Source organism: Salmo salar, chromosome ssa12, assembly GCF_905237065.1.
Source record: "Salmo salar chromosome ssa12, Ssal_v3.1, whole genome shotgun sequence".
NCBI classification, from domain to species: Eukaryota; Metazoa; Chordata; class Actinopteri; order Salmoniformes; family Salmonidae; genus Salmo; species Salmo salar.
The window spans coordinates 12,822,661-12,843,749 of record NC_059453.1 but is presented as its reverse complement, the minus strand read 5'-3'; the positions used below and the strand labels follow the sequence as shown (position 1 = coordinate 12,843,749).

At 42.1% G+C, this 21,089-nt stretch overlaps 1 protein-coding gene and 1 long non-coding RNA gene across 2 annotated transcripts; both read left to right on the top strand.

Annotated features, from left to right (window-relative positions):
• The first annotated feature begins 212 nt into the window (after positions 1-212).
• Positions 213-4,455, top strand: LOC106564218 (caspase b). The gene is made up of 4 exons (XM_014130270.2): positions 213-300; positions 1,774-1,857; positions 3,381-3,395; positions 3,804-4,455. Exons 2-4 carry the CDS (start codon positions 1,842-1,844, stop codon positions 4,082-4,084), a joined length of 312 nt encoding a protein of 103 aa, XP_013985745.1. The 5' UTR covers positions 213-300; positions 1,774-1,841; the 3' UTR covers positions 4,085-4,455.
• A 2,950-nt stretch (positions 4,456-7,405) lies between these two features.
• LOC106564222 (uncharacterized) lies at positions 7,406-20,069 on the top strand. The gene is made up of 7 exons (XR_006757869.1): positions 7,406-7,752; positions 7,854-7,921; positions 8,378-10,086; positions 18,754-18,976; positions 19,320-19,567; positions 19,828-19,886; positions 20,007-20,069. It is a non-coding gene; the product is annotated as an uncharacterized lncRNA (long non-coding RNA).
• Positions 20,070-21,089: the final 1,020 nt, after the last annotated feature.

Genomic DNA, 21,089 nt, shown 5'->3' with positions numbered 1-21,089 from the left:
CCTTACAAATGGCACCCCGTTCCCTTACAAATGGCACCCCGTTCCCTTACAAATGGCACCCCGTTCCCTTACAAATGGCACCCTGTTCCCATTGTAGGACACTATTTTTAACCACAGCACATCAGGAAAACAGGAAAGGAAATAGGATGCCATTTGAGACGTACACACCTGTGTTTCCTGATTCGTCAAATAAATTGCTGATACAGTCACTCTGTTCTCATTGACAGTAAAGCAGAGTTGAAGTTCACCAGTCCAACATAGACTCTGAGAACAGCAAGGTTAACTTCTGTTACCAGCAAGGTAAGAATCTTTATTTTATAAAACTCTATGCACCTCACTAAAGATAAGTTATGAGCTATAATAGAATGTCTAGACTGCTATATAATTGAAACATTGCGTTATTATTTTATTCTACAAAAAGTTATTTTTTAAATGTACATTATTTTTATTAGAATGTTGAAAAGAATTCAGAACTAATGCACTCCCCAGAAATATCTGTTAGATACAACTGGAAGTATTTGTATTTATTCTGGATCCCCATTAGTTCCTGTCAAGGCAGCAGCTACTCTTCCTGGGGTCCAATCATGATTACACAACTACATACAATAAAACAGTACTTCACACAACACATTATTACACACTAGTCTACCACAACATATCTACAATACAACACATTATTACACACTACTCTACCACTACATATCTACAATACATTATTACACACTACTCTACCACAACATATCTACAATATAACACATTATTACACACTACTCTACCACAACATATCTACAATACAACACATTATTACACACTACTCTACCACTACATATCTACAATACAACACATTATTACACACTACTCTTCCACAACATATCTACAATACAACACATTATTACACACTACTCTACCACAACATATCTACAATACAACACATTATTACACACTACTCTACCACAACATATCTACAATACAACACATTAATACACACTAGTCTACCACAACATATCTACAATACAACACATTATTACACACTACTCTACCACAACATATCTACAATACAACACATTATTACACACTACTCTACCACAACATATCTACAATACAACACATTATTACACACTACTCTACCACAACATATCTACAACACAACACATTATTACTCACTACTCTACCACTACATATCTACAATACATTATTACACGCTACTCTACCACTACATATCTACAATACAACACATTATTACACACTACTCTACCACTACATATCTACAATACAACACATTATTACACACTACTCTACCACAACATATCTACAACACAACACATTAATACACACTAGTCTACCACAACATATATACAATACATTATTACACACTACTCTACCACAACATATCTACAATACAACACATTATTACACACTACTCTACCACTACATATATACAATACATTATTACACACTACTCTACCACTACATATCTACAATACATTATTACACACTACTCTACCACAACATATCTACAATACAACACATTATTACACACTACTCTACCACAACATATCTACAATACAACACATTAACACACTACTCTACCACTACATATCTACAACACTTCTAGTCTTCTAGTCCCCACAAGTATAGTTAAACACGTCCACACACACACATGTTTAGAACAGCGGTTGAGGGTGTCACTACCTGCAGTTTGATGCAATGTTAAGCTGACTGAATAGTTAAAAGATCTGAGATCATTCTTTGTCTTCACCTCCAACTAACCAGAGTTTCGGTAAACCAGAACTACAGAACACAGCTTTCCTAAGAACATCCACAAAGAAGAAAGAAGGAAAATGGCAAATTCGACTGGTAAGAACGTTGCCTCTATTCACACATCTTTCAATGAGAAACATATACTTCTGAAGTGAGACTGAGATCTAGTTGCCAAAATCAGCAGCAATACCATAAAGATGAAACAGAAATGACATTGAAACATGCTCAGTAATGCAGAAACAATTAACAACTTCCACGATAGAATGGCAAAGAAAATAAGATTATCTTGTTGTTTCCATGCCTGTCCTTACTGAGTTCAAATAACTGGGCCACAATATGTCAGAATTATAGAACTTCCCTATGTAACCGATTTGTTGTTGTACTCAAGGAAGGGAAGCAAGTTCACTGCAGTATAGTCATTCAATATTTCATTAATTTAACCTTGTTCTTGTCAGTTCGTTTTTGTACTTTTATGCTGGTCTACATTGTCATAGATTTCCCCAAATCATGTCTCTGATTTACATTCTAATTCCTCAAATAAAAGTTCCATCGATAAATCACGATGATGTAACAAGAAAATAATATCAGTTGGCACTAAAATATAATATTTCTTGGAACTTTTGAGTCAAGGATATGTTTGTTTTATTTAGATTGTGAGAGATTAGTAGTAACCACCAGTCAGGACTATATGGCAGAGTGGCTAGACGGAAGCCACTCCACAGTAAAAGGCACATGACAGCCCTCTTAGAGTTTGCCAAAAGGCACCTAAGGGAATCTCAGAACATAAGAAACAAGATTCTCTGGTCTGATGAAGCCAAGATTTGGCTCTTTGGCCTGAATGCCAACCATCACGTCTGGAGGAAACCTGGAACCATCCCTACGGTGAAGCATGGTGGTGGCAGTATAATGCTGTGGGGATGTTTTTCAGCGGCAGGGAATGGGAGACTAGTTAGGATCGAGGGAAAGATGAACGGAGCAAAGTACAGAGAGATCCTTGATGAAAACCTGCTCCAGAGAGCTCAGGACCTCAGACTGGGAAGAAGGTTCACCCTCCAACAGGACAACGACAATAAGCACACAGCCAAGACAATGCACGAGAGGCTTCAGGACAAGTCTCTGAATATCCTTGAGTGGCCCAGTCAGAGCCCGGACTTGAACCCGATCGAACATCTCTAAAAATAGCTGTCCAGCGACACTCCCCATCCAACCTGACAGATCTTGAAAGGGTCTGCAGAGAATGGGGAAAAACCCAAAAAAAATACAGATGTTCCAAGATTGTAGCGTCATACCCAAGAAGACATGAGGCTGTAATCGCTGCCAAATGTGCTTCAAGAAAGTACTGAGTAAAGGGTCTGAAAACTTATGCAAACATTTTTTAAAAACCTGTTTTTGCTTTGTCACTACGGGGTATAGTTTGTAGATTGAGGTAAAAAAAAAGTTTAATCCATTTTAGAATAAGGATGTAACGTAAATTTTTGGGGAAAAAGTCAAGGGGTTTGAATACTTCCCGAATGTACTGTATATAACCACTTTTTTTATGTTCATGGTTGTCAAATGAAATAATTTATTGAGGAGCATGTGTAATCAAGGTCTCTTTTTATCCACGGATGCACTACCAGGTGGCGCTACCACAGGTAAATATAATTTCCTGTCTTCTCCTAAGAGATTTAATTGTGGTGGAGGTGGAGAGAGTTCCATAATATCAGATTTTTGCAGCAAACACAATAATGTAGCTTTTAAGAATCCTAAAGATAAGAGAAAGAAAACAGTTACTAATTAGCTACTTAATGGTGAGCGAGTGTTGCACCTTTTCAATTAAGATTTACTTGTTCGGTTGCACCTCGACTCCTGTTGGTTGAGCACCTTCCACTTAATTACAATTCTTAAAAGGTAGACTCAGCAAGATGGCATCAAGACACACAGCAGGGAACTTGTTGTTTACCTACATCAACATACAAGGAGAATTCTGATCCTTCAGGACTGTTTATTTTAGTTATTACTATGTCACGTTATTTCTCATTGTTTTATTTTTCTGTATCCAGGGACAACAACAAATGTTTCTTATCTGCTGCTGGGCGCTCTGGCAGAGCTGGTTTCAGAAGAGCTGGAGATCTTTCAGTGGAACCTGAATCATGGTGTGGAGGGCTTTACTTCAATCCCACGGGGCCAGCTGGAGAACGCTAACAGACTGGTCACAGTGAATAGGATGGTGCAGCAATACCATGAGGACGGCGCTGTGAAGATCACACTGGAGATCCTGGGGAAGATGGGCCAGAACAAACTGGCTCATGAGTTAGAGAAGAAGTTCACAAACAATGTCTGAATTGATTGTCCAGGGGGACAAGGGTGGTCTGTCAGTCACTGGGACCACAATCCAACCTGGGATGGGGGGAGGTTTTAGCGGGTGGATGAGTGGAGAACATTTGTAGGTTTACTCAGTAGCAGTGTAAATACCATGGTACAGCTATATTTCTCCCATTGGCAAAGAAACTCAAAAAGGGTGATATTAATTAACAATTTTGATCCGAATGGACTAATTGTTCAAACAGATCCACAAGGTAGATGGATTCCTTTAAATATGTTATTGGACCATAAACAGATTTGGCTCATTAATCTATATGGTCGAAATAATGATGATCCACACTTCTTTGAAAATACATTACCGTTCAAAAGTTTGGGGTCACTTAGAAATGTCCATGTTTCTGAAAGAAAAGCACATTTTTTTGTCCATTAAAATAACATCAAATTGATCAGAAATACAGTGTAGACATTGTTAATGTTGTAAATTACTATGGTAGCTGGAAATATCTACGTTGTGTTAGCTAATCCAAGTTTATCATTTTAAAAGGCTAACTGATCATTAGAAAACCCTTTTGTAATTATGTTAGCACAGCTAAAACTGTTGTCCTGATTAAAGCTGCAATAAAACTGGCCTTCTTAAGACCAGTTGAGTATCTGGAGCATCAGCATTTGTGGGTTCGATTACAGGATCAAAATGGCTAGAAACAAAGACCTTTCTTCTGAAACTCGTCAGTCTATTCTTGTTCTGAGAAATGAAGGCTATTCCATGCGAGAAATTGCCAAGAAACTGAAGATCTCGTACAACGCTGTGTACTAGTCCCTTCACAGAACAGTGCAAACTGGCTCTAACCAGAATAGAAAGAGGAGTAGGAGGGCCCGGTGCACAACTGAGCAAGAGGACAAGTACATTAGAGTGTCTAGTTTGAGAAACAGACGCCTCACAAGTCCTCAATTAGCAGCTTCATTAAATAGTACCCACAAAGCACCGGTCTCAACATCAACAGTGAAGAGGCAACTCTGGGATGTTGGCCTTCTAGGCAGAGTTCCTCTGTCCACTGTCTGTGTTCGTTTGCCCATCTTAAGCTTCTCTTTTTATTGGCCAGTCTGAGATATGGCTTTTTCTTTGCAACTTTGCCTAGAAGGCCAGCATCCTGGAGTTGCCTCTTCACTGTTGACGTCAAGACTGGTGCAACTCTCGCTCTCTTGAAGACGGATGTGACGTAGCCAGCGGTCAAGGATGAGTTGATGAGCGAGGTGAGGTAAGGGAGAAGGTCTCCGGAAATGGTCTTGGTGAAGAGAGGAGGGGATAGGGTCAAGCGGGCAGGTTGTTGGGCGGCCGGCCGTCACAAGACACAAGATTTCATCTGGAGAGAGAGGGGAGAAAGAGGTCAAAGCACAGGGTAGGGCAGTGTGAGCAGGACCAGCGGTGTCGTTTGACTTAGCAAACGAGGATCAGATGTCGTCGACCTTCTTTTCAAAATGGTTGACGAAGTCATCCGCAGAGAGGGAGGAGGGGGGGAGGGGGAGGAGGATTCAGGAGGGAGGAGAAGGTGGCAAAGAGCTTCCTAGGGTTAGAGGCAGATGCTTGGAATTTAGAGTGGTAGAAAGTGGCTTTAGCAGCAGAGACAGAAGAGGAAAATGTAGAGAGGAGGGAGTGAAAGGATGCCAGGTCCGCAGGGAGGCGAGTTTTCCTCCATTTCCGCTCGGCTGCCCGGAGCCCTGTTCTGTGAGCTCGCAATGAGTCGTCGAGCCACGGAGCAGGAGGGGAGGACCGAGCCGGCCTGGAGGATAGGTGACATAGAGAGTCAAAGGATGCAGAAAGGGAGGAGAGGAGGGTTGAGGAGGCAGAATCAGGAGATAGGTTGGAGCAGAGGGAAGAGATGATCGGATGGAAGAGGAAGGGGGTAGCGGGGGAGAGAGAGCGAAGTTTGGTTCGGCGCAATACCATCCAAGTAGGGGCAGAGTGAGAAGTGTTGGATGAGAGCGAGAGGGAAAAGGATACAAGGTAGTGGTCGGAGACTTGGAGGGGAGTTGCAATGAGATTAGTAGAAGAACAGCATCTAGTAAAGATGAGGTCAAGCGTATTGCCTGCCTTGTGAGTAGGGGGGGAAGGTGAGAGGGTGAGGTCAAAAGAGGAGAGGAGTGGAAAGAAGGAGGCAGAGAGGAATGAGTCAAAGGTAGACGTGGGGAGGTTAAAGTCACCCAGAACTGTGAGAGGTGAGCCATCCTCAGGAAAGGAACTTATCAAGGCGTCAAGCTCATTGATGAACTCTCCAAGGGAACCTGGAGGGCGATAAATGATAAGGATGTTAAGCTTGAAAGGGCTGGTAACTGTGACAGCATGGAATTCAAAGGAGGCGATAGACAGATGGGTCAGGAGAGAAAGAGATAATGTCCACTTGGGAGAGATGAGGATCCCAGTGCCACCACCCCGCTGACCAGAAGCTCTCGGGGTGTGCGAGAACACGTGGGCAGACGAGGAGAGAGCAGTAGGAGTAGCAGTGTTATCTGTGGTAATCCATGTTTCCGTCAGCACCAAGAAGTCGAGGGACTGGAGGGTAGCATAGGCTGAGATGAACTCTGCCTTGTTGGCCGCAGACCTGCCGGAGACCTGGAACTCCACGTGGGTCGTGCGCGCTGGGACCACCAGGTTAGAGTGGCAGCGGCCACGCGGTGTGAAGCGTTTGTATGGCCTGTGCAGAGGGGAGAGAACAGGGATAGACAGACACATAGTTGACAGGCTACAGAAGAGGCTACGTTAATGCAAAGGAGATTGGAATGACAAGTGGACTACACGTCTCGAATGTTCAGAAAGTTAAGCTTACGTTGCAAAAATCTTATTGACTAAAATGATTAAAATGATACAGTGCTGCTGTCTGGTGAAGTAGGCTAGCTAGCAGTGGCTGCGTTGTTGACTTTGTTTTAAAGTGTAGCTGGCTAGGTAACCTCGATAGTTTCATTGCTACACCTTATCATGATACAAAGGCAACTATGTAGCTAGCTACCATAACACTAATCAAGACGTTCCTTTGTAATGTATTTCGTTTCTACAATGCTGCTCGTCGGTAATAGTTGGCTAGGTTTGGAAAATTGCGTCGCGGGGGACGAAAATAGCTGGCCAGCTAACCTCGATAATTACTCTAAACTACACAATTATCAAACTATGACAGACTATGACAAAGACAACTTATTGACTAAAATGACTAAAATGATACAGTACTGCTGGCTGGTAAAGTAGGCTAGCTAGCCTGTTAGGGCTAGGGGGCAGTATTGACACAGCCGGATAAAAAACGTACCCGATTTAATCTGGTTACTACTCCTGCCCAGTGACTAGAATATGCATATATATATATATATATATATATATATATATATGCATGGTTAAGGGATTGCGCATGCGCAGTGTGTAACAGTGAGAGCAAGCAATTAACACTGGAGAGCTGTTGAAATCCAGCGTGGGTCCAACGGTACTTTAGATTGGTAAATAATACTTCACTCTTGTACTGTAATATAACATAGTTTGCATCATCTGCAGTGTATAAGAGTTTGTTTGTAATATTTATGCCAGATGGTCATGTTAGCCTGTTGATACTTTCAGATTGACATGAGGAAGTTAGCTTCTTGCCAGCTGGATATCTGTGCTCAAAAGAACTACGTTGTGGAGTTGATGAGAACATTATTTGAAGCGCCGTGAGTAATTATCAGAATTACATTCTATTTCGTGTAAAGCTTCAGGGTGTTGTGTTTCATTTTTTAAACTAATTTATCTGTTGATATATTATTTCCCCCAGTGCAGTATGGGTGAGATGAGGATCTCCTGTTCCATGTGGGGTTAGGGTATCACGTGGACAGTGTGTTTGTAAGTATTCATATTGGTTTGACAACAATTTGTTTTTCATGCACAATGTCATTTTATTTATAGACATCTTGTACCCAGATATTTGAAACGTTATAAAGTCTATTCTAACCGAACATTGTGGTCTCTGTATTTTCTGGTTTTTCTATAGGAAGCAGAACCACTACCGTTTATGCATTTCACTTTGTACTTACTTTTCTCTGTTTTTATGCACTTTACTGACAGATTTATTTCACTTGATTGTGATTTAGACTGATCTTGACTTCATGGTGACTTTATCGTGTGGTGATTTCCCTTCTACATTATCTTATTTTAAATGTAAGCTTTGACTGAAAAAAACAACCCCAAATTAGTTTGTCCTGTGCTGGATTTATTTTTTGCCAGGCTACACTTTCCCAGACCCTAGCCTCCTGTGATATCAATCGGTTATAGTGACAAATGTGTGTGTGGATTTTCCAGCTCTGCTGCTGGCCACTGGAGGAGCTCACTGAAGAACACCTGAAGACATTTCAGTCTCACCTGACTAGTGGCTGGATGTTAGTCTTTCCTCTCATCCCAGAGAGCCACCTGGAAAACACTGACAGACAGGTCACAGTGGATCAGATGGTGAAGAGATACGGCCCTGAGAGAGCTGTGAAGATCACAATGAGGAGGATGACCTGGGTGATCTTGCTGAGAAGTTAGAGAGAGAGATCACATGAAGTAATTACAGGTGTTGTTCCTTGTCAGGATGTTGAGTATTTCAAAGAGTCCCAGCTTCTTCACTTTTTTTTTTGAAACGTTTGAGTATTTTCATGAATGAAAGATGTTCAACTGCCCTGAACAAGATTGTAAATTAATTTGTTCATTACCTCATTTGTCATTGCTATTGTAGTATATCAGAGAAAGCTCAATGTCCTCTTTTGGGAGATTCTCAAATTGGACAAAACTCTGCCGAAAAATAATAGTAATTACTAATAATGATAATAGTACAGAGAACGGAGATTGCCTCCTGCAGCGGAGGATGCTCAGGTCTATCCTCTTGCAGCGGAGGATGCTCAGGTCTATCCTCTTGCAGCGGAGGATGCTCAGGTCTATCCTCCTGCAGTGGAGGATGCTCAGGTCTATCCTCCTGCGGAAGAGTTCTGAAATCAGCCCTTTGAAACAGCTGTTCTCTCATAAGAGAAAAGAATTCATACCTTTGAAAACGATATGTTACTTCTCCATTTATCTATGAAACATCTAGCACAACTAACTACATGTAATTTGGGATTCCACCCCTGTAAATGTAATTTGCCTGATGACACGCTAGGGGAGGAGTCGCATTTCATACAAGCGCATTTGTTTCCACATTCCCTCTTCAATTACATTGGACCTTTTTCTAAAGGAGAGTATGCGAGTAATTGAGGGAAATCTGAGTTTGTTTCTTTCCTAGATGGTGGATGTGACTTCCTGTCTGTAGCCCATGTGACTGATGACAAAGTGGAGTTTCTCCCTCCCCATGAGACAATACACACATCATAAAAACATCACTGGATCCTCTGCTTATGGTGATGTCACGGATGATGATGCTCCCATCTCCGCTATCCACGGGCTTCTGTTATTCTACCAACTGTTTCTCTGAAGAGAGGTCCATCCTGAATGTGTTGTTACCACCCTGATCACAACATTTCTGGGAAGCAAGCATGACTAAGATTTTCAAATCCCACTTCTATCTGGATGGAATTCCATCAAGCTGGCAGTATCAAACCCAACATAGAAAAATAACATTTTCTCTGTGCCACAAGAATGCATTGTGACGGCCCTGAATTTTCCTGAACCGTCTCAGTGCTTCTCCTTCCAATAGGGCGCTTTCCCTTTAATTCTTAATTAAATCGTGCTTCTCCTTCCAAAAGGGCGCTTCCCCTTTAATTCCCAATTAAATAGTCAGCAACAGCTGCGCAAAAGTGGGGTTGTGATGGAAACGTGAATGAGGATGTGTTCAACCCTCAGTTCTGAAGCGTCTCTCTTCCGTTTGTTGTGTTGCTTTAAAAGTGTGCTTTGTGTAGCCTAATAGCAAATCTACCCAGGATCGGATCCACTCTTGCGTCCGTGGACTACACCTCTCCGTTGTTTTTCGTGGCCTTTCTCCCGCTGGAGATCTGTCGGCGGATTGGCTTGTCTGACTGACCACAACCTTTTTGAATACGGTATTTCATTTGTTTTGGTGTGATGTATACCGTGATGATTTATGTAGTTAGTTGTAGTTGAGGACTTATTAAGATGTGATACGCTTTATAGTTGTGTGGTAAAATATTTGTTATTATGATTGTATGATTGACACTGGGTTTACACTACACTGTATGAACGGACAAACATTGCGTGACTAAGGTCACTTGAGTTCCCTGAACTTGTTTACCGGGCTGGAGTCTTTTTAGGCCCGAGGTACAGGACATTTCTGGAGGAACTAGAGCTGTTTAAAGCTCATTATTGTATATTGTTGTGTGTGTGTGATCATTTGTTAGTAATACAACCACGCAAAATAATACAGTTGTTTTTTGAAGTTCTTTCCAATGTTTTAAGGGTTTATGAAAAGTGTATTTCCATCCTGACTTTTACATGAGTCCTTTGTATTGGGGTAGACTTGACGGACCAGATGGGACTCGTTCCCTCCCAAACCAAAAGGAGAAACCAATATTTTCTCTGGTAGGCACAACCTACCTGGCACCCCTATCAATGATAACCTCAAGTCAAAACCGTTACATAAAAAACGGCACCCCAGATGGGACCTCAACATTGAGAAATAACCAAAGCAAATCTTTTGTGTGGAATTAAAACAATGGATTCACCCCAAGAAAATGTGCTCATCCATATCATACCTGTCAATGGGAATACACAGGGCCAGTCTGACCATCGAGCCGACATCTCAAATCATAATGTCAATGGAGTTGATTTGGGCCAGAGCCCTGGGAATCTGAATGCTCTGTCTGGACCACAGGCCACAGGAGGTCTAACCAGTTACTCCCTTATTGACATGGATCTGTGTGGAAGTACTGAGCTAGCCTACCCTCTGACGCCCAACCTTCCTCCATTGTCTGGTTTATCTCCAGAGGTTGTAGTCTTACAACTTCAAGGTGACATCCTTGATATTCGTCGGACTCAACAACATCTCCAAACTCTAATTCACCATGAATGCAAATGTCTGAGTGAAGAGCAACAACAGAGTGCCATGGAATTCAGAAACTCACTGAGCACTCTGACCCACACGCTGACAGAGCTCAGTGAGAGTGGAAGACGGGATGTTAATGGCTTTTTGTGTTCCAGACAGCAGCATTTATGGGGTTCCAGTCCTATGAAAACTACTTCCTCACATTTCACTTGTTCTTCCTAACTGTCGTTAAAGAGTTTGATCTTCTGAAAGAAAATGGTAGTACTGTAAATGAATGGAACGGACTTGTCTAGCTTCCAGGTAACAAATGTTGAGCTAAACAAAAATGATTAATAGAACTAGAAGACTTGATGAGAACCTATAAGTCTCCTCCCTGATGGCCACCTCATCAAATAATAATATGAAGAAATCAAATTAGAAAAAACTAAAATTCTCCTAAATGGTTCTGTTGTAAAATGAATTGTGTACACCTGCAGCTTCTGTCCAGGTCCAACCCCACGGGCTTGTGGCACCAGTACCAGCAGCTCCAGTCCAGGTCCAACCCCAAGTGCCTGTGGCACCACTACCAGCTTCTGTCCAGGTCCAACCCCAAGGGCCTGTGGCACCAGTACCTGCAGCTTCTGTCCAGGTCCAACCCCACGGGCTTGTGGCACCAGTACCAGCAGCTCCTGTCCACGTCCAACCCCAAGGGCCTGTGGCACCAGTACCAGCAGCTCCTGTCCACGTCCAACCCCAAGGGCCTGTGGCACCAGTACCAGCAGCTCCAGTGCAGGTCCAACCCCAAGGGCCTGTGGCACCAGTACCAGCAGCTTCTGTCCAGGTGCAACCCCACGGGCCTGTGGCACCAGTACCAGCAGCTACTGCCCAGGTGCAACCCCACGGGCCTGTGGCACCAGTACCAGCAGCTCCTGTCCAGGTCCAACCCCACGGGCCTGTGGCACCAGTACCAGCAGCTTCTGTCCAGGCCCAGCGTCATGAGCCTGCAGCTCCTACTGCTGATGTTCGTCCATCTGTCTGTGAAGATCAACCAGACTTGAGATGATCAAATCAGTGGCTTCCAAATACAAATGTAATGAAGTGTTTATCTTAAAGGAGCAATCTGTGATTTAAATGAATGATAATGTGGAAAATAAATGCCTCATAAGCTTAGTTCAACTGCCATTCCCCATTAGAGGCCAAAATAAACTTGTTTTACTCAATTTTTTGTAAACAATAGAATTGTTTAAATAAACACTAAGCCTCAAAACGACTATCATGTTGATATCATGCATAGTCAGTCCTCTATGAATTAGTTAAAGTGGTTTGTTATTTTCTGAACCACAGATTGACCCTTGACATGTCAAATTCATTAATGGTCAGATAAGGGAAATATTTGTATATAGGAAAGAGCTTGCAAGTAAGCGTTCTCTGTATCCTTTACACCCGATGTATCCTATGCATGTGACAAACATTTAATTTAATTGTATTTATAGTAGGCTGCACTGCATTAGTAGGGCTGGGAATTACCAGGGACCTCATAATACAATATCACAATACTTAGGTGCTCATACCATATGTATTACAATTCTCATGACTATACTACACAAAAAGAAACGCAATATGTAAAGTGTTGGTCCCATTTTGTCACGAACCGGCTCGTAGCCCGTGACAATGCCGAGATCAAGGAATAACAAAAATATCTTTATTAACTAAAGTAAACTATATACAATTAACAATGGTGTGTGTGTGTAGTGGTAGGGTCGTCACCCCCCATAAAACCAGGGACCACCAAGGACCGCGGAACACCACCCCCAACACAAACAAAATACTGCCCTGATTAACACTGTCCCAGCCAACCTCGTCCTCCCCAGACCTCCGCAACCTTTGCGCACAGGAAGCAACTCTTAAGAGGGACGAAAACGAGAACAGATGACAGGAACGACAGGTCAACAGGAAAACACAAAATAACCAGTGGCCAGTCAGGTGACTCTTCTAAGGTGGTGTCAGCCCTCTGGTTCATGATTAGATCAGAGCAGGAAACAGATAACAGGGAAAGTATTGACAGATTTATTTGTAACATTATCGTTAGCTGGTGCAGTGACCAGATCGCCACGGCTCATGGAACACGGCACCACCACGCACACAGAGAACATCTCTGGGAAACTGCGCTCTCGTCGGGGATCGCTTCAAACGACGGCTTAGTGGAAACCATTAGAGGTAGAGACACGACAAGGCCATACACGCTCACCAGCCAAGTTGTTCCCTGAATCAGTCTCAGTAGAGAAGGGTAACAGACTAACACAAATGACTCAGAGGCACCTGTCACACTCAGGATCTTCACTGGGTCATTACTTCTTAATAACAGAGACACAACCCTCTGTAACGAAAGGTTAACAATCGGTAAATTAGGACTTTCACATGTACCTGGGCATGAGATGGAGTGGATGGATGTGGGACAGGCACTGCTAACACCGTAGGCTTAGGTTTAACGCAGCGCGAGTACTGAATTTACCCTTGGCCCTAAGAACAGGACATCTGTTTTTCCAATGACCTGAACCATGACAGTAGTGAGTCTTGACTGAAGTCAGGTTTACCACAGGAGCCAGGCTCTACCCTAGATGAATGAAGCTCTGCATGTGAACCAGAGCATCTCGGGGGGCGAGGCCCAAATCTCTCCGAACGCCCCCACTCACTCCGGGGATCTGCAAAGCCATTTCTGTGAGTCAAAAGCTACTCGTCCACCAAAACCGCAGAGTCAGAGACAGTCTTCACTTTTCGTTTGTTAATGTACATGGCTATTCGATCAGGGATTGTGTCCTTAAATTGCTCTAGCATAATCAGATCACACAGCCCCTGGAAAGTTGTAAACGCAGAGGGGGAACACCAGCGTTTAAACTGAAGTAAACTCTCGTGCAAACTCAACATGAGTTAATCAGCCTTTTTTTAAGTTCTAAATCGTTGGCGGTAAGCCTCAGGAACCAATTCGTAAAACTGTAACGGCCATTTTAACCTCATCATAGCTGACACTGTCGGCTACACCAAGATCTGAATATGCTTCCTGTGCTTTACTCGTCAACACACACTGCAACATTAAAGTGAATCAGGCCAACTCCTGGCGTCAGCAACGCACTCAAACAACGTCTCAGGGTCCTTCTCATAACATGTTGGCAACAGCCGTAAGTTTACAACAATATCAAATGTGTCTTGGGCACGACTGAGGGAGGAGCGACCCCTAGGTAAATCAGGGTCACCTTCCCAAAACAAACTGTCCCGAGAGCTTTCCTTCCCTAACCAATTCTAGCCGCTCTTGTTGCAGCTTGATTTCAGCACGCTCCAAATACTGTTTAAATTCCTTTTCATACTTAACCCGATCATGCTCCAGTTTAGCTTGTTCCTGCTCTAGCTGTAACAGAAGCAGTTCTTTCTAAAGGAAGACTACTAGGGCTAACAGACGGAGCGGCCATTGTAACGAAATGGGGAGACGGCTGGGGAGGTGGTGAGTCCTCGGCAGAGGCTGCCCCAGTGGTAACTTCTAGTATACCCCTCTACATCAGATTGGCCTTCAATATCAACCTAACAGAATTGTAGATGTTTGTCACTAATTTCAACCTGGTAGTGTTCAGCGATCTTCAACAGCTGTTCTTTAGTACACCATTCTAACATTCCTCTGATGGAACGTGAATGAACTCATCTACATTAGACACCATAGTCACAAGTAAGTGCTAAAAAGCATCTTCTCCTCTGCTGAGCACACCAGACCACAAGAGAAGCGCCAATCACACTGGGCACCACAGGAGAGAGATGAGATATAAGGAGCTTCCCCAAATTCTACAATAACTCAACCCTAGTCTTCATGTGGATTCGCGGTGGGTAATTACGCACTGTAGCCCGCTGGCATGGAAACCCCCCAGCATGCTGGCGGATTCCCCCTAAGCCACGGATGTGCCCCCGAGACAACTGCTCCGTCCACGGACACCACACAAAAATAACAAACAAAATAACCATGCTCAACGTATTCCAAAATGGAACACATTGCTAAACCTAACAGGGGAAAGTAAGACTATAGCTCCGGGTAGCAAATAGCACTACCCTACCCAAGTCTCCCACTGAGGTGCATAGCTGAATGTACTCACCTCCTCAGACCAATGTCCCAACAGCGAGTAAAACAAGAGTGTCCAGCTTGGGCAGGGGCCTGGAAACTAACCAATATTACTCTCCAACACAGCACACAACCAACTATTCACCACAGTGGCAAGTTTACCAAACAAATGAAGGCAAACAGCACAACTCAAATCTGTAACAAAAGATAAACAAAGCACCTAGAGTTTATCAAACACAATACTCATACCAGTTAGCCTAACACTAGTATTAGGCCTAGTGGCCTACTTCTCCATGCAACGCACAATTTGATGACGTCACCAGACAACCACAACTCTGTCTAAGGCACTATACAGAACACTTATTAGACTATGTAGTGAATACCAACCAAAGCGCATCTCCAATTAGCATTAACCCATCATAATGCAACAAAATACTATACTCCAAAATGTCTAGACATGGAGAGAGTCTCCTCCATGAAAGGGGGAAGAGGTGTATTTATCCCAGGACACACCAGAGCCCAGGTGTATCCCACTTCGCTGACGACTCTCCTGGCTCCGCCCACCAACATCCTATTAACACGTCCCAGTTTTGGGACTGGTGCAGCAGATAATAGTTCCTGTAACACAAGATAAATGATGAAACAGGAGAACCTGGCTTCTCTTTCAAAGGTTCTCTCAATTATCTTCATTGAACATTCTCTCAAGAGCAAATAGTCTTTTTCATTTTTCATCCATTTAATAATCCGTCTCAAATACCTGACATATTACTTCATACACATATCAAACATACATTTACCCATCAAAAATATTCAATTCCAACCCAATTCACATCCTCAAATTCTTTACTTTTATACCCCAAACACACACTCTTAACTTTAATTCACCTGTTTAGGTTATCATTATGTAGTTGTCTGTTGCCCACTAAAGCCCCATAGGAGACTCTAAAACATGAAAGCCTTTAGACTGGTTTAACTCATAAGTTACTTTATACCCATGCTCACAATACATTCACCCAGTGTAAGAAGGGCTAATAGAAAGACAAGAATATTGCAAATGACATTAATACTAATTATTGGAAAATGACTGAACAAGCTACCTTAGATAATTCGAAAGAGGAGATTCTCATGATTAAAATGGAGTCCAATTTTAAAATAAACTAAATATACACATTGCGAGATATTTGGCAAAAGAGACAGACATACCTATATTTCCCTGTAGTAAACAATGGGACGACCTCAGAGTAATGAGTCATTTTTCGTTGTTTACATGTTAACTATAAACAAGTGAGCAGGTCTCCATTGCCAACAGTAGCGAAGCTGCCATTGTGACATAGTACAATAAACTGGGATTAGAACGTTCAGAAGGCGAGTTGGTGCCACAGTGTTCAATAGAACTAATAGGAGATGGCAGGTTGAAAAATGCCCTAAAACAAGGGCTGTTTTTTGGGCTTCACCACCGATGTAATATACTCGTTTTTATTAGAAAAAAAGCATTGTTAAAAATGTCATATGTCCAGCGTACCGAAGCCAAGAACCAACTGACTGGAGTTAGTAAACAGCTAACCGGAACTAGTCAAAAGCTAACCGGCGCCAGTGAAAAGCTAACCGGAGCTAGTCAAAAGCTAGCAGCTTTTCTAACAATTACAGTACAACAATTACCACATGAAATGATAAAAACCCTTAGGATATTGTCAGGTGTCTTTTTCAAAAATAAAAATGTTCTGGAGTTAACAATTCGTTTTTTTCTAGATCAAAGCCAAAGGATCACCGCCATCATTTGATTTTACACTCGGCATGCGTTCTGTCTAGTACGAAGTTATACAATTACTCTGTTGTTCAAAACCATTACATTCACTTCAACAGGCAAGTTACAAAACTATATTGTGGTATTCAGTGTATTTTTGCACTTTACTGACCTGTAACACAGGATAAATGATGACAGGAGAACTTGCCTTCTCTTTCGAAGGTTCTCTCAATTATGAGAACACACAGGTGCAGGATCGCATATAGTCCCAGTACGACGCGAACACGTCTCACTGCCCCCTACTGGCCAACAGTAGTATAAATGCATCGCAATGGCGAGACCTTGGAGGACTACATTTCAGTAAAAGCATTCTTCCCCAATACAAAGAAACAATACATAAACACAAATGTGATCATACATTTTGTGTGCGTCACAAGAGCAAAGAGAAAGAATTTGGCAGACAGAGGGGGAGGGACGTCACAGTGTCATGAGCTGAAATAAAAGATCCCAGCAATTTTCCATATGCACAAAAATATTATTTCTCTCAACTTTTGTGCCCAAATTTTTTTAAATCCCGGTTAGTGAGCATTTCTCCTTTGCCATGATATTCCATCCACCTGACAGGTTTAAATATTTTTATTTTATTTAACCTTTATTTAACTAGGCAAGTCAGTTAAGAACAACTTCTTATTTACAATGACGGCCTACCAAAAGGCAAAAGGCCTCCTGTGGGGACGGGGGCTGGGATTAAAAATAAATAAATAATTTAAATATAAATATAGGACAAAACACACATCACGACAATAGAGACAACACAACACTAAATAAAGAGAGACCTAAGACAACAACATAGCAAGGCAGCAACACATGACAACACAGCAAGGTAGCAACACAACATGACAACAACATGGTACTGTAGGAGCACAAAACATGGTAGGAGAACAAAACATGGTACAAACATTATTGGGCACAGACAACAGCACAAAGGGCAAGAAGGTAGAGACAACAATACATCACGCAAAGCAGCCACAACTGTCAGTAAGAGTCTCCATGATTGAGTCTCTGAATGAAGAGATTGAGATAAAACTGTCGAGTTTGAGTGTTTGTTGCAAATTGTTCCAGTCGCTAGCTGCAGCGAACTGAAAAGACTGGCGACCCAGGGATGTGTGTGCTTTCGGGACCTTTAACAGAATGTGACTGGCAGAGTGGGTGTTGTATGTGGAGGATGAGGGCTGCAGTAGATATCTCAGACAGGGGGGAGTGAGGCTTAAGAGGGTTTTATAAATAAGCATCAACCAGTGGGATGGGCATTCTTCTTACCAAACCACATGACCTTTGTTTTGGAGGTGTTCAGAATAAGGTTAGAGAAAGCTTGTTGGACACTAATAAAGCTTTGTTGTAGAGCATTTAACACAAAATCCATGGAGGGGCCAACTGAGTATAGGACTGCATATAAATGGATGAGAGAGCTTCCTACTGCCTGAGCTATGTTGTTGTGTGGCATATCAAGAAGTTAATTAAACAGCTTGATCATTACACAGGTGCACCTTGTGGACAATAAAAGGCCACTCTAAAATGTGCAGTTTTGACACACAACACAATGCCACAGATGTTTTAAGTCTTGAGGGAGTGTGCAATTGGTAGTATACTGTGTGTGTGTGTGTGTGTGTCTGTGTGTGTGTGTGTGTGTGTGTGTGTGTGTGTCTGTCTGTCTGTCTGTCTGTCTGCGCTACAGTTCCTAATGTAACTTCATGATGATGTGATATTGAGAGACCAGTAGAAATATTCTAGTTTTTCCTACCAATATTAATATATTAATGTTATTTGTTTCATATCAGTAGTCAGTATTTCTATTCTCTTATATCTTATCATCTTTGTTATTTTAGAGACCCTCCATGTTGGATGTTCCAGCTCTGCTAATGACCACTCTGGAGGAGCTCTGGAACAGCTGAAGACATTTCAGTCTTACCTGAGTACGTTCCAGCTGCCTGACTGTCCTTCCATCCCAGAGAGTCAGCTGGAGAACACTGACAGACAGGACACAGTGGATCAGATGGTGGAGAGACATGACCCCGAGGAAGCTGTGGAGATCACACTGATTATCCTGAGGTAGATGAATCAGCATGATCTCACTAAGTTACAGAGAGATCACAGCGGTAAAACAACAAGACCAATTCATATTTTCTTTAAATGTTCAGTTCCTTGTTTATACATTGAGTGAATCATCCTCTTCCTTCACACTATGAGAACAACAACTTGCTGACAAATTAGAAAATATAATGTTTGCAAATGTTGCAACACCGTGGACAACTGTAGAAAAAATATAGATTAAATTAAAGCTTACAGGCTCTCATAGTCTTTCTAGAGTAAGAGTGAAGAAGATAGTCCTTTTCAATTCCTAAGACCACTGTAAACTAGTTAAATTAGATATGTTCACTTTCTCTGTGTGCAGATTCTCCTCTCCTCCTGGACCCCAATGATCCCACTGTTGGACAGGCCTTCACCTTGCCAAGGAACCTAAGACCACCCAGACCTTTGATAGGCTCTCTAACTTGTCCATTATCTAGCCAAGGTTCATCTGGAGTGAAGAGTGAGGAACGTGTCAGAGTGTCTGACAGCTCACCTGAGGCCATGGACGTGTTAAGCATCACAGAATGTAGAATAGTGGACCAGAGCCTGAGTACTACTGACCCTCCCATGGTAAGACCTTCACTGGAAAGAAAGAAAGAAGAAGAAAGAAAAAGAAAGAAAGAAAGAAAGAAAGAAAGAAAGAAAGAAAGAAACAAAGAGAGGGAGGGAGGGAGGGAGGGAGGGAGGGAGGGAGGGAGGGAGGGAGGGAGGGAGGGAGGGAGGGAGGGAGGGAGGGAGGGAGGGAGGGAGGGAGGGAGGGAAGGGAAGGACCATTTTATATGTTTATATTCAACTACTCTTCAAACTATTATATTGTTTTTGCATTTTAGAGATCTCCTGAGAACTTTGAACCAGATGTCTATGATCATGATGGCAAGGGAGCATATCGGTAACTTGGTCTTCTCTTACTTGTTTTCTCATTGATATTTAGGACAGTGCCACATTGTTTTAAAATCTAATTCAGGAAATCTAATTAAAATGTCATTCTTCACCATTGTTTGTTCTTCAGGTTCCAGTGCCCCAGTGCAGGTCTGTTCCAGTGCCATATTTCCATATTTTATTTGGAATGGTAAGCCAGACAAAATTTATTTTACCTTTATTTAACTAGACAAGTCAGTTAAGAACACTTTCTTATTTACAATGACGGCCTAGGAACAGTGGGTTAACTGCCTTGTTCAGGGGCAGAAAGACAGATTTTTACCTTGCCAGCTCAGGGATTTGATCTAGCAACCTTTCGGTAACTGGCCCAACGCTCTAACCTACCTGTCGCCCCCACTAGGCTACCTGGGCCTATTTATATAATGAATATGAATTCGGTAGGGCAGAAATTATTAAAGCATTAGATCTCTCACTAAAGGCTTCAGTCATACATTTACATTTTAGCAGACACTCTTATCCAGAGCAACTTACAGTAGTGAATGAACACATTTCATTGCACTGGCCCCCCGTGGGAATCGAACCCACAACCCTGGCGTTGCACACACCATGCTTGCGTTACAAACACCATGCTCTACCAACTGAGCCACTGGGAAGACCACAAAAGTTATACTTAAATCTGAACTGCTTCTCTAGCAGATTAGTAAGAATGTCTCACCCCATATTCAGGAATGGCCTTTTTCCCTTTATTCAGATTACAACCTCTCACTTTCAGTTATTTGAAAATGAAATCATTTCCAAAATATTGCTATTTTTAAAACAAGCCATAGAAAGTTGGTTGCAATTTCAGTTTAATCCACTAGAAAAGAAAAATTTTACAACAAATATTATTGTTAAACTCAAATATACTAATTGATTTTTCTAAAATAAACATTTGGGGGGAAAAAAATTAAACGGTATAATCTTTGTCAAGGATATCAAAAATAGGACTGGTGGAGTTATGTCACACATGCAGCTAACAAAAATATATGGAAATATCTACTCTACTCAACATTACAACCAACTAATTTCAGCATTATCCCAAAAATGGAAGAGGCAAGGAGAAGGGTGAGAAAGTTAGGAACTTGTCTGTCAGTCCTGCATTAAAGACCAAAACTGGTTAAAGAAAATTGTGATAAATAAAAGCGTATACCAGTTTCATTTAAAGATTAAAAAA